Below are 13974 nucleotides of genomic sequence, written 5' to 3' on the forward strand. Positions count from 1 at the left end.
CCTAGTTAATTTCATGATACATCCTATTACAAGAGATTACCAAATGATACAGACACCATAAATTAAAGAAGAAAATTACTTTACAGCACTTAAAAGATTAGTCCTGGTCACATTCCTCTCATTACAGGCAAGATTTATGTTGGAATGTGAAACTTAAGCTCTTCAGTGTATTGAGACCCCAACTGTGAGAATGTCATAGCTTCCCTGTATTATTGGGATGAATGTATTTAGCCTGTTTCACAACCAACATATGGGTTTTATTGTTGTCACTACTGAGTTTGAATCATTTGCAAAATATCAGAATAAACTATATATGTGGGAGATACAGCAATTGGAATAATTGGTACTGAAATGGACACTTTCGACTAGGATTGGCTAAATGTTTTACAACTGAGGTTTAACATGCCCAGACGCAGTTTTATAAAGAAAACAGACTAGAAAAAGGTTTAGATACCAATCATAGATGGCAGAACCAGTGCTGAAGTGAAAGGAAATATCTTTAAAAAATTTTTGAAAAAACATTTCTTCTTAGAGGGTGAAAATACGTTTTAGACTGTAAATAAGAGGAATTTTTTCATTAAATTCCTCTTTAAACTTCATTAAAGAATACAATTTTGTACAAATAATTGAATATTATGCTACTATTTATAAAAATAAAATCAGAAATCCATTAAAAGATAAGTTCTCTATCATTTTTTCAATTCACAAATGATTTTGCCTTCACACTTGCATATTCTACTAAGAAAGTTGGTAGTCATCGGGTTAATTGCCATGTCATTGGTGCTTTCAATCTCATGGCAGATTGCCTTTCCCACCCCAACAAGTATTTACCTGATGGACTAGTCCCTTCATCCTCTCATTTTTCAGTGGCTTTGCAATATATGGAGTTTTCTTCACATCGATGTATTTGCCACCACACTAAACCACTAGTTACCCCTCTTTTGGTCCCCAGTACCTGATCCTCAAGCTTTGGCTATAAATGCCTTCAGCCAGGATTGGTCAAACAAATTCCTCTATGTTTATCTTCCTATCCAACTGCTTCATTGGGTTGTTTCCCTTATCCATGCCACACTGTGCCGGGTCCTTCTGATCACTCCCTGCTGGCCAGCTCAAACATGGTTTCCTCAGTTACTCCAACTGCAATTATTCCCTCCTTTACCACTTCCATTATTACCCGACTTCCTTCATCAACCCCAGTTACCGGTTCTGCATCCTGCACTTCACCTCTTCCATTTTCATGCCTGGCTTTTGTACAGTCCTTGGTGAGGAGATCTGGTTTCTTCCATCCTGTAGCTTTTCATTTGGCTCAATCCATACATCCTTCCTCCATGGAAGTGTATCAGTGAAAGTAGAAGGTCTTTCACACATGGGCCCAGACTCGGGGATTTCCTGCTACTCATCCTACTGTAGCTGGTGTCTCGGAATTTCTCACATGGCTTTTTGACCAAGGATCTTCAGTCTCCTTGATTTCCAGTTATCAGGCAGCTTTGTCCCATACTTTTCATCTCTCCCATTACCTCAGGGTTTTTCTCTCACCCTTCCTTACCATGTAATCTGTTCCTTCTGGATTCGTAGACCTACTCTTCTGGATTGGGACATTAATGTGGTCCTCCATTCCCCTACTTTACCTCCATTCAAACCTATTTCCTTGTGTTCTTAGTTTTACCTGTCCCTTAATCCTTCCATTATGTGCTGGGTGAATTCCACCCAGCTCATAACCAGGAAAGTATCTATGAGAGTAATTGTACTATAATATTTTAAATATGTAAGCAAGTCTTTACAAAATTTTGCAGATTATTAGTAAACCTGACAAGGATTTCATACACAAAATATCTGATTTTTGAATTATGTTTTAAGATTTTCTTATTAAAGATTTGCTCGTGAATTTTTCTTTCAGAATGTTGACTATCCAATGTACACGGTAATGTTGATTTTAAGATGAAAAATACTTTTCTTTATCTGAAATTTCTCAAGTTTCATTTGTATAATCTCTATATATCCTTCTAGATAATCATCAAACTTTTTTTTAAATTAAACTTTATATTTAGTCTGTTATATTATCAATATTAACTCTATATTGTGTTGATCAATTCAACCAACCTTGTAACCATCATAAAAATTAGGAAATAAATCTAAATTACCTTTTTTTGTTCTAGAATAACTGCAAATTGTAATAGGAAACCACAAATGTTTATTCTAAATAGCTTAAATCTCTTAACAATATAAATCTATTTATATTTATTAATTTTTTTTTATTGACCTTCGAACCGTGTTTGACTAAAAAATACCCTGGCAGGAGTTGAAAATTACATGGCACATGTGCATCTACATTACCCTATCAAACAGCATAATGGAGAAGCTTCTGGTGCGTATACCCCATAAAGGTTTTTTATTATTTTTCTTTCATCATCTTACCTAAAAACTTTGTTTTTATGATTTTAGTTACTTTTATAATAATAAACACTTAAAACAACTGAAAAATAAATAAACCTTGTAATTAAATATCAAATTTTTATTTTCAGTAAACCTTTATATTTTATTTGTTATTTTTTGTACTGTAACATTATACTTATTTCTCCAGGTTTTAGGTAAGTCATCAAAATATAACGAAAATAAACGTTGCAAAATAAAATGTATAGTATTGTTGGTAGTGATTACAAAATTTCAAAGTACTTATGGTCAGAGTTTATGCTCTCACCTTTTGACACTTATTTTCTGTAATTATTTTATTTCTAGTAGATGAATTAGAAATTAGAAGAAACAAAACGAATAGTACTCTGTTCTTTTCAGTATTGACAGTAAAGTTCCAAGTAAATCTCCTGAGAGTTTTTTCTAATCTTTTTATATCAATTTCCTATTGTTATTCTTCTGTTAGCGGCTGAAGCATAAATCTGCCAAATATAAATCAATGAATCACCGTTCCTATTGAGGTATTACCATACTTTGAGTACTTTGACACCATCAGCATCAAATAAGCTCATGCAGGCACAATTCCCAGAAATTTCCCTGCTTTGAAAACACAGTGGGATAGGATATATCAACTTGTTGACAGTATAATGGTTACAAAGACAATTGTATAAAGTATTATAAAATGTTTATGACTTTGGCGAAAGTCTAGGCTGATCCAATAAGTAAAAAAACTGAAGTATCATACAGAAACTATTCTGATTGCTGCTCTGAGAACACAGTGGGATAAAATTTTATAGCTTCTTTACAGTACAATGGTTGCAACAAGAATTGTCTAAAGTACTTTATAAATGTGAGAGAAAATATTTATGATATGGCTCTGTACAAAGTATAAAGTTGTATCCTATACACTAAATTTGCTAGTTATCTTACTTGGTGGTCAGGATTTAGCATTGGTATAGGTTTAAATGTGTGTAAATGTTTACAGACATCCTGTTTCCTATATTACCATGCTTACACAGTAACCAATAAATGTGTAGTTTCCAGTAATATAAATATGGCTCGTTTTGGTTGGGCTAGTATTCTTGGCTTAGCCTTCTTGATTGTGACTTGAGAAACAAATTATATATTTAGCCTTTTTTTTTATATTTAGTTTCAAATTAAGAAACTAACTAATGTATAATACTAATATTTGAATTATAATTTACAATTTGATACCAAACTTATTGACATACATTTATAAAATAATAACTAAATAAAATGTTGAATGTAGATCTACAAACGTGATGACATGCCCTCTGATCCCTACCCATCTCGATATGGTTAAAGCATATTTCCTTCTCCTTTTGTCCTGTGGGCTATGAAGGTCTAACTTGTTTGCCAACGACATTACATGCACACTTTACCACCATAACTATCTTCTCCTTTATCCGGATCATTCCTTCCTTCCCAAGACCTTGGTGGCTCATGAGGGTAACTCCTCTTTTTCCCCTATTTCCCTTCCCTCTACTTCTCATCTCTACCCACGTCCTGATCTGGATCAACATCTATGTCCTGTGCGTGCCTTTCATTGTTATATGGCCTGCACAGCTTTCTTCCATGATTCCTGTTCCTATCTCTTTATCCATTGGCAACCCTCTTCATCTAAAGATCTCTCCCCTTTTACTCTCACCAATTGAGTTCATCATTTCACCCAGTTGGTTTATTTCTCCTTGTCCCCTTCCCACCATACTTTTTTCTGTGTTACCTCTCATCAAATCTGACACCTCACTTTTTCCCTCACCTCTATCTTTGTCAGCCTTTGGAGAAAATTCCCCATTATTTACATCATATCGTGGCTTCCTTGGGTTTTTGCCTCCCACCTGTGGCTATATTTCATACTTTGGTGCAACTCTGACACTGGGTAAGTCTTTATTAATACTTTCTTTATATTCAGGGGCCCATTCTTCATACCTTCATAATAAGGATCTCACTCTGTGGTGAGTGGTGCCTGACCAGGTATTCTTTAACTCTAAATCCACACTGTACACCATGTTGATTCGTGCTTTCCTTTCCATGGTTTGAGATGGGTTGTTTCACAAGATCACATGTAGGTGATAAACTTGTGATATTTGCTTCATAAATTTGCCCATCCCACACCATACCACCCACGAACTTCATGGGTAAAGCAGAATGGGATAGATGCCCATCCCTGCCATGCTTTGATTGAATAAATTGGTGTGATCCGCTTTTGAAAATAGGGTTTCGTGATCACCCATTGCACTGCCTCGGGTGTTGATGTTCCTCCAGGCTCTCCAACACATTCTCAGCCCCCCTTTAGTTTTAGTGGAGTATTGGAATCCTTACCACTTACCATTTTCAAGTTGCTGGAGTAGTTGACCATGGAGACACCCTGATGGATGGGTTCCACATAAGGTGGCTATAACCATTCAGTTCAGAGTAGAGCAGTGGTGTTCTGCCAGTGTAGATGATGTATATCCTCTGATTTGCTATTAACCATACAATGGAGTGAGATGTCACAATGAAGTTCACCCTTCAATTTGGAGCTCTCATCTTATCCTCATGTGGATGTTGGTACCCCGTGGGCTGGTTTTGGATTTAGAGTGAACTAATCAACATAAGTTCTCACACAGGTTCGGGTTGTGTATCTTCCTCCCTCGATTTCTCCATTTGTTTTGTGGGTCACATTGGTGATACGTGGGATTGTGCTGGCTCTGTCCTTGGCTATCCCTCATTCTCTCTTATTACATGGATGTTATTGCCTTTTGGATGATCCCGACCTGTTTCATGGTCAAGGGAGTTGATTGCATATGATAGACTTCCTTTTGATACCAGATATCACATTCCCAGATCTATAGCTCAGAGCTAATCCTGTGTAATACTCAGAAATTGGAGTGATTTTCAGTTTTCCGGTTCTTGGGTTTGAGGTGAAGATGTTATGATCCTCATCCTACTCTTGCACAGATGTCAGCACCCCACGAGGAGGTTTTGGATTTAGTTGACTTACTGAGTATGATCCGCCATGCCCTAGCCACTCTACATCATGGGACACATCCTCGTTTAGCCACTTTTTTCATCGTCAGATTGAGTTATGATATTTTCTATAGTTTAGATCAATTTATATCTCATTCTCTCGCACTTGGATGTGCTCCTCTCAATTTCTTACTCATATCTTACTCATTCTACAGATGGGTGAAGAACATACTTGGTTTAGAAGTGGTGCTATTCCACTCTTCAGATCTTCCGATCTGACTCTCATTTACGGGGGTAGCCTTCAGATACTTTTGGGGGGTACGTCTGTTCTTCCCTTGCACTGGTCCCTCATCGTAATCAGTGTGGGATTCTAGCTAATCTTGCAAGTGGAGGGAAGTACTGTATCAGAAGTTATAATTTTCCTATACTGAAAATGTATTTCCGATAGGTACTTCCCTCCTCTCACACTTCCCACCCTTCCTTCCAACTCACTTCCGGTGGTTCTGTTATCTGCCAAACTTCGAAGTGATAGTTCAGTGGAGGTAAATAGAGGGAGTCACATGCATCATGTGAATGTACTATACTCCTATTGGTGGAGAAGAGATGCATGATGATTTGCAAAAGAGACACGTTGGAATCATTTGATTCCAATAGGGGGGTGCAGAAGTCTTGTGGCATGTGTAATAAAAAAGTTTGCATATAGAGGGTAGCAATGAACGAGAATAACTGATCTTGTGAGTGGAGGGAAGTACCTATTGGAAATCCATTTTCAGTATAGGAAAATTATAACTTTAGAACTAGTGGTTTCTTGAAGTTCTTCAGCAAGGCAACTGCTAGATTTATATCTGTCTGTATGTGAAATAAACCTAAAGCACTGAATGTCTGATCAGGAAAGTGTAGATGGTCTGTTGGATCTGCTTTTTTGATACTTTTGTTTTTGCTGTCTTCTTGTATATAATCAGAAAATGTAAGTCTTGGAGCCATATTTTGTACTTGAAAGTAGAGCAGTCATGTTAGAGTCACAGACTAAAGAAAATTGTATTTCTTTTTTAAAAAACAAATAATAGCTGTAATGATAAAGGAAAAAATGTTGTTACTTTTACAACAGAAAATTAATAAAGGTATAGAATGCTGTATGATGTTGGATGTCACAACATTAACACATCTAAAAGCTACATCCCCAACATTTCAGGGATATAACTATTGTCCATTCTGACGTTCTTACATCTCATTTTTTAGAATTCATTTAAACAAAATATATGATTAGAAAGGTAACTAAATGAATAAAGGTTTTAGATTGGCATTATGACTATATTTCAACCTGGCACTTTTTTGCACAGGAGACTGAATAGAGGTTTCTAATTTATGCTTAGTAGTGTACATCATGATGTCCATTGCTAATCTGAGGAACTCTGGGAGCTGTTCCTTATAAACTTTGTCTGTATTTTTGTTACCAGAAATACTTTAAAATGAAGTTAAAATCATATAAGACACCAGTTTATTTAATAAGTAATGAGCAGTCACTTTATTAATTTCATCCGTACGTGTTCTTCTTAACCATGGTAAGCAAGCATGGATAGTTGGAATAATCGGAAACCGTAATTTCTATTAGTTGATTATCTTCATTTTTCTTTTTTCATTTTATCTTTTGATCATTTTCATGACATTTGATATAATTTATATATAGATTAATTGATTGTTAGAATAATCAAAAACAGTAATAATTGGAAACATTAATTTTGATTAATAGATTTAATCATAATTTCAGTTAAGTCATCTAGTTCAGCTCATGAATATACCACATCATTGAGGGCATGAAACCTTTGTAAGGCTGTTACTTTACCAGGGACCATTTTTTCATATACTGGTTCATCATTACTTTCCATTAATGTCCGCTTGTTCCCGTTATCAATTCCGTATTGGGATCTAACTTTGGAAGGCTTTGTAAAGCTAGTGCAAGGACATCGTGTTATATATTGAGCAAATGTGTACTGTATTGACTGGTTTAGCTTTACAGTCTTCAACAGCATGAAATATATCTGCTTTTTTCTTGGGTTAAAAAATTTGTTGTAACAACAGATAACTTGTTGCTTATTTTTCCCATATTTGTTGATGTCACTAAAGTGGTTTTGAAGTGGCTGTTTGCATTTTATGCCAGATACAGTGTGAGAGAGTCATTTGTTGAAAGGAATGATTTTGTATGGTTTATTTGTGTGGTGTCTTCCATTGTGTGTATCTCTTTCCATTTACAAGCTTTCCCATCCAACTTTCATTGGTGGCATTGCATTTTATAGTAATGACTCTACCATATGACTATCAAAGATTATGCAGGGTGAAGAGGGATCTGCTGATCTCTGAACATCCCTGGCTTTTTGCCAAAACACCTACCAAGGAACAAACGAATGTTCATTTTTTGAATATAAATAGCCTTATGTAATGATTGAATAATTCCCAAGTATTAGAAGTGTACTTTTTTGCATATATTTTTTTTGTATTATGACTTAGTATTGTGTTTTCATAAACTTCAAATGTTACACATATTCTAATATGATTTGAAACACACTTTTGTCCCAATGAAGTACATCTGGTATTCTCACATTTTGAACATAAAATGTATTATGTAGTGTAGTGCATCTTCATACTTATCCAAATGGACAGTTGTTCTGTAATACATATTCTTACCTTTTTTACTTTTACTTTTTTGGTATCTTTAAATTTTTTAGTATTTCTAAACTTTTGAATTTTTATAATTCTGTAATGTAATGGGAAGAAATTTTGTAGTGTGATACGTTCTGTAGTATGTCATATGTATCTTTGTAAATTATATGAATATATAATGCTTGATGTGGTCCCTGGTTCCCTTTGCTGCAGAGTGCCTAGTCTCACTCTCACCACTGCTTACAGTCATCTGCCCTCTCCTGCTGGTGATGATATGATAGTAAAATAGTACATCTCACTTGGGGTGGCTCATGAGTTTTTTTTTTTCATGATGTCGTATTAAATTCTTCAAACCATGAGCATAGAAAAGAGGATCTTTTTATCTTTGAACGTCTTTAGCTTTTTACCAAAACACCTACCAAGGAATGAATGAACAAAAAAAAAGATTGTACATGTATTTCTGACATTTGGCATCAATGAGCCTCACAAAATCTTCAAGTCATTGTTTACTGCAAGCAAGTTTTGGACTAAAGCCTATCCTATTAGTGCATATGTGTATTGGAGATAGTATATGACAGTGTTAGATCAGTTGTGTCAGAATCAATAAGGTTTTTCAAGTTGATGAATCAAATTACCTTTACCCTACATTGGTGAACCTTTCCATCTGAGGTTATAATACTATGATTTATCACTGAGAAACCCATACATTCATACAAACTCTTACAGACTGAAATCCTCTCAATTTAATCAAGCAGTCTTGCAAATAAGGAGAGACATCATATCTAATGTAGATGTGAGTTTAATGTTTTTACAGAGTGAGTTTCAAGTCTAGAACTTGATTTTGATCATTCTGTCCCACACAACTGTTCTGTTATAAACTTCTCTACTGATTCTTCGCCACACTTCTCTGTGTTCAATATTTCTTGAAACATGATTATTTTGGTCATTATATTACATAGCTACTTTATGCTTTCCTCAGATAATTCACGGCAAAAATGAACTAGCACACTTCTTAGTTGTTGCTTGTTTTGTTTCATGGTAAGCTAATAATGCTTTTGTCTGTGGCTAATATTTTCCTCTTGATGCTTTTGATAAACCTAGCAAGTAGTCTGTCTCACAATAAAACATTTCCAAGTCATAAGCATTAAGGCACTATTTGAACATTGTGGATGGACTAATGCCTGTTGGACCTCCATTACTGCTAAGCACTTAAACTTGTTCAGATGCTTCTAGGTTTGATCATAACCAATGTTTATGAATGAGATATGACTAGTAAATGCTATGAAATTTCCATCCTTAAGTTGTTTCCACTTATCTTAATCACCTTTTATCAGTTGGTACATTCTTGCAATGTACTATGGGATGTTTATGGCACTGTCAAATCAATTTTTTTCAAAAAGTATACTAATAGTTTCTTTAATGAAGCATTACTGGAAGTGATGGGTAGCTTGTATGAACAACAGTAAAATGAGAGTACTTAAAATACATGTTAGCCCACCTGTATATTCAGAATTTTTCACCCATGAATTTATTCAGTTTGAGTGACTCATTCTAGGCAGTAAATCCTTCATACATTTCTTTGATGCCATCTTGACTCTTGTAGGTTATGAATATTTTTTGTAAGGTAGGGTGTCTATGCTTCATGGATACCTGGATGTGGTTAAAAAATAACTCCATCCATAGATCAAACAACACTTGTAAGGTCATTTAGTGAGCCTTTATAATTAAGCTATGGTGATTTCTACTTGTATCTTAAATGGTTAATGAAAAATGTACAAGCTTGCCTAAAGCCATGTCTCATTGATACCACTATTTTCAGTTACTTTTCCCAGGCATTGTATGCTATAAAGGTTGATGTGTAGTGAAACTTGGCATATGATTAATTTATCTCCGTACTGTGGGTCCAGATAATCTAGCTTTATTGCTCTCTTGTACAGGCCCATGTCCAGTGAAATGTAATCTTGTTGAAGCTGTTTGGATTGTTAGCTCATTAACTTTTCATATTTGCAAGAGGATTGTGAGTGGTGAGGACCACTTATTTGCTGTTGAATTTAAGAGAGGAAGAGCACAGGCTTGATCAACTGGATACTTATCTACCTCAGATGATATTACAAGAGAGTTGTAGGCAGACCAGATTGGTACATCAGTTGGTAGTATTAATGGTGGTCAATAGATTTACTGGCATGAATTTCAGACTCACCAGAAGCTGTAGAAAAATATTGGAATAGTAGGTGAAGTTACTAGTGGTTGACTACTAGTTGTTCCTTCTATCATAAGTTGTTCATCAGGTGCATGTATCTCAGAAAAATTTGTAGACGTGTGGTTCTGTGGAAAGGCCATGCCAAAAGTAACACTATGTCACTTACCTATTAAATAACAGTTTTATTCTCATGTTGTCCCAACTGAAAATTAATATAAGGAGTATTATTTGGGTTTTAGGGTTTCTGTTATTCTGTATGGAACCAGTTCTGTGATTGCTTGATCATCTTTGAATGATCCTTTATCATCACTGAGTTTCACTAGTTTTGCCAAAGCATTATATAAAATATCTATTTACATACAGTGTTGGTAGATTGCAAGAATTGTAGCATGGAAAGAATTTTTGCCATTTTATATGTCAACTTTTTATTAGTATTGTTAGTTGAACCATGAATGGCCTGAATTTCTGTCAAACCTATTGGAAGGTACACACAATTAGTGTTCCAGGTCACTGCATTTGCAATCTAAGTTATCATTTGTCTAGCATGCCCATAAGAAATCCCCACTCTTGATTTTGCAAGAAAAGTTACAAGTTTATTATTTTGGTAGTCATGAAATCAATAATGTTAGTCTTGGGGCATGTAGAATTTTCCTACATAACATGGAGAATAGTTGATAGTGACTTCAATGCAAGTGACAGTTGTCACGTAGATTTTAATGCTTCGTGCTTGCATTATTTACTGATGTCAAATTATATTATTCTTTGAAAGCATTTCTGTCTTTGCTGACTGTACTCTGTGTAATATCCACCAAATAAGTGCATATAGTTCTGATGAAATTGCCTTTCATACTTTAGTCTTTTGATAATCCATCTGAGTTCCATAGAGTTTCAGTTTTTGTCTGTGTTATAGCTTGACAGATAATTAGTCTACACTGACAAATGAACTGTATATCTCATTTAGTGCTCTTTCTTCTTTAATGTAGCTTGATAAACTGCAGCCATTGTAACTACTTTTAAGTATGCATATGATGGCTTATTCACAACTCTAGGCTAAGTGAATGTTAAATTTTTCTGTTTGTTTCAAGCTTATTCTTTAATTTCTCATCACATTCTTATCCATGTGTTTTTCCCAAATTGATGGGAATATACTCTCTTGAATCAATAAAATGGAACTTTATCTCTACCCTCTACTTTTGAAGTCTTACTATGGTAGGCTATGAATAACTTTTGACCAGTATCTGATCATAAGGGGTGTTGCAAAATAAATCACACTTTTTTCCCCGAAGTAATAATGAACTTGGTAGGACCGTGAGTATCATCACTTGTGAGAAAATGTCATTTCAACATATTCTTGGGTGTTTGACTCTTTGAATTTAATTTTTTTGCAAAAACTTGAATCATGGTGCTCACTAGAACTCAGGTTCATGTTTGATGTGCTGGCTTTCGGATGGCTCAGAAACTAGTCGCAGACATTCTCTGAGAATTCAAGTCTTCCAATTGACACATCACAATGCCAGATTTGAAGAATCCAATTAATAATAAACTTAGCCCTTGATAGTTATGAAAAATAACAAATATGGTATGGCAGTTTATAACATTTTCATACATTTTAGAAAACTTCAGTTATTGAACAAAAATTACAGTAATAGAAAATTTAGTATTTCACTCTAAAATTTAATGTTAAAATTTTTATATTTTTGATGAGTTTAAACATTAAAGCAAAAAAGAAATTACAACTAGAACTAAATATTTATTTAAACAATAAAACATCATATTAACATAGCAATAATAAAGGCAAAGGCAAATTGAATACCAAGATATTACAAAGCTTGATGATACATCATACTGTATTTTTCAAACTTGAGTCAAAACTTAGTTAATTAATAAAATGTTGACAGTTTTAAATGTTTGGTTTTTATTCAGTTTTTAAGTGATCAAAATGAGAAACTGATTGAGAAGCATGGTTATATTTTTAGCTGCTGTTAATCCTGAGTCCTCTTCTCATACCACTGCTGTAGAAGGATATTTTCCAAGACAAGATGTTGCTCAGCAGGTAGGATATATACAATTTCTAACCAAACTATTTAAAGTTTGAGCTTCTAGTTAACCAATCATAACAGCTAGATTTATATATATTTAGGATTGTGAAATTGTATAATGTGTTGTTTACTTAGTCAGCTTGTAAAAAAAAGTGAGAACTGCAATCATATAAGTTAATGAATTATACATGTCGAAATGATTCAAAAATATTGTAATTATCATTGTAATAAGTGGAGAAATATTTGGCACTATTTGAATCAGAGACCTAATGTGAGAAAAGGGTAAAGACAAGCATTCTATATATAATTACTTGACATATGACTAAAATGTCACAAATTTGATACTTAGTAACTTATAAAAGCAATTTATTTTGTGAAGTAACCGAGATAATTGTCAAATAATTTTGGTCTGATCATAAAAAATAATTCTTAGTCTTGTTGATTTGAAATAATGCAGTGTCATATGCTACAAAATCATCATATCTTTATTTTAAGTGGAGATTTCTAGAAAAACTAATTTTTAGAAGTTGTAAGTTGTAAACCAACATACACCACTTCTAGTTGGACTTTTTTTCTGTCAGAATAAAACTGGTCCTTTTTTATGATGAAGATGGATAAGGCATTCTTCATTTACTACTAGCTGCTATTAGATAATGAATATCTTGTCTAAGAATAACATAAACCAACATAAAGACACTTAAATGTGTAATGATTTGTAAAGAGTAAGAATCTGATAAGAACAACAGAATAATCTTATAGCTGTATTATATCTAAAATAATGTGAAAGTTGTTCAATGTTTTGGCATTACTTAGATTCATGTGATGCTGAATCTTGAGTGTTAGTTGACCTTTCTAATTTTTGTATGGCATAGGTATATTGTGATACATATTTTAATAGATACTGATTACTATCTAAAGTTGTTCTGCATTTCTAATAATTTTTAATACTGTTTTTTAATCACCAGCTTTATGATATTGTTTTTACTATATTGTTTAATTCTTGTAGTTCTATTTCATGTTACATTCTGTTTTCGTGTATTGTTTCATTTCAAAATGTTCCTGTAATTGTCATTAACTGACAGGCTTGTTTCAGGTTTGAAAAAGTGTGTTTGCTCGAAATGTTGCCAAGTAAATAAATTACTACCATAGTTTTTGAAGGTGGTTTTTCTCTAAAAGTCTAATGTCTTTATTTTATTACCTTTGCATTTTTCTACTTATTTATTTGCTGACTTCTTATGTGACCATTTAAACATCATGTCTCTTTCTAAGAGAATGTACACAGCCTTCATAATAAAATGATAAACTACCTTCTTCACTACAACACTCAACTGTTTCATTATGGTCTCCTCCTCTTCAAGGCTACATTATCATAAACTAGGTACTACAGCCACATATCTATTCTCTGTATTTGTTCATCTTTAAGGTTAATCCCTCAAGTTTTAAAACTTGAATTCAACTACCTCTCTCCACAAGATAAAGCTATGATACAGAATAGACTGACAAAATGTTCTATTGGTTTCATTTATGATACAAAAGAGAAACCTTTTCATTTGAACTCTGCTATCAGCATTGTCGATTGTACGAATCTATTGATCAAGCTCTATTTATAATAAAGTATATGAATTGAATTCTTGTAGGCAGATTTTGTTAAACAAGACCGATGTCTGTAGGTTTACTTTCTTCTTAGAATTCTTCTCA

The 13974-nt window shown here is 33.9% G+C and overlaps 1 protein-coding gene across 4 annotated transcripts in view; it reads left to right on the forward strand.

The window, feature by feature from the left end:
- LOC106467420 (serine/threonine-protein kinase WNK1-like) overlaps positions 1 to 13974 on the forward strand; it is a 136491-nt gene that overhangs the window by 45687 nt on the left and 76830 nt on the right. For 2 of the 4 annotated variants that reach the window (XM_022395600.1, XM_022395603.1), the window contains exons 9-10: positions 2297 to 2365; positions 12214 to 12290. In XM_022395600.1, the coding sequence (XP_022251308.1) occupies positions 2297 to 2365; positions 12214 to 12290 (146 nt within the window). The remainder of the gene's footprint in view (positions 1 to 2296; positions 2366 to 12213; positions 12291 to 13974) is intronic. The other 2 variants (XM_022395601.1, XM_022395602.1) reach the window with 1 other exon arrangement.

The sequence above is a fragment of the Limulus polyphemus genome, unplaced genomic scaffold (assembly GCF_000517525.1).
Source record: "Limulus polyphemus unplaced genomic scaffold, Limulus_polyphemus-2.1.2 Scaffold2608, whole genome shotgun sequence".
Lineage (NCBI taxonomy): Eukaryota > Metazoa > Arthropoda > Merostomata > Xiphosura > Limulidae > Limulus > Limulus polyphemus.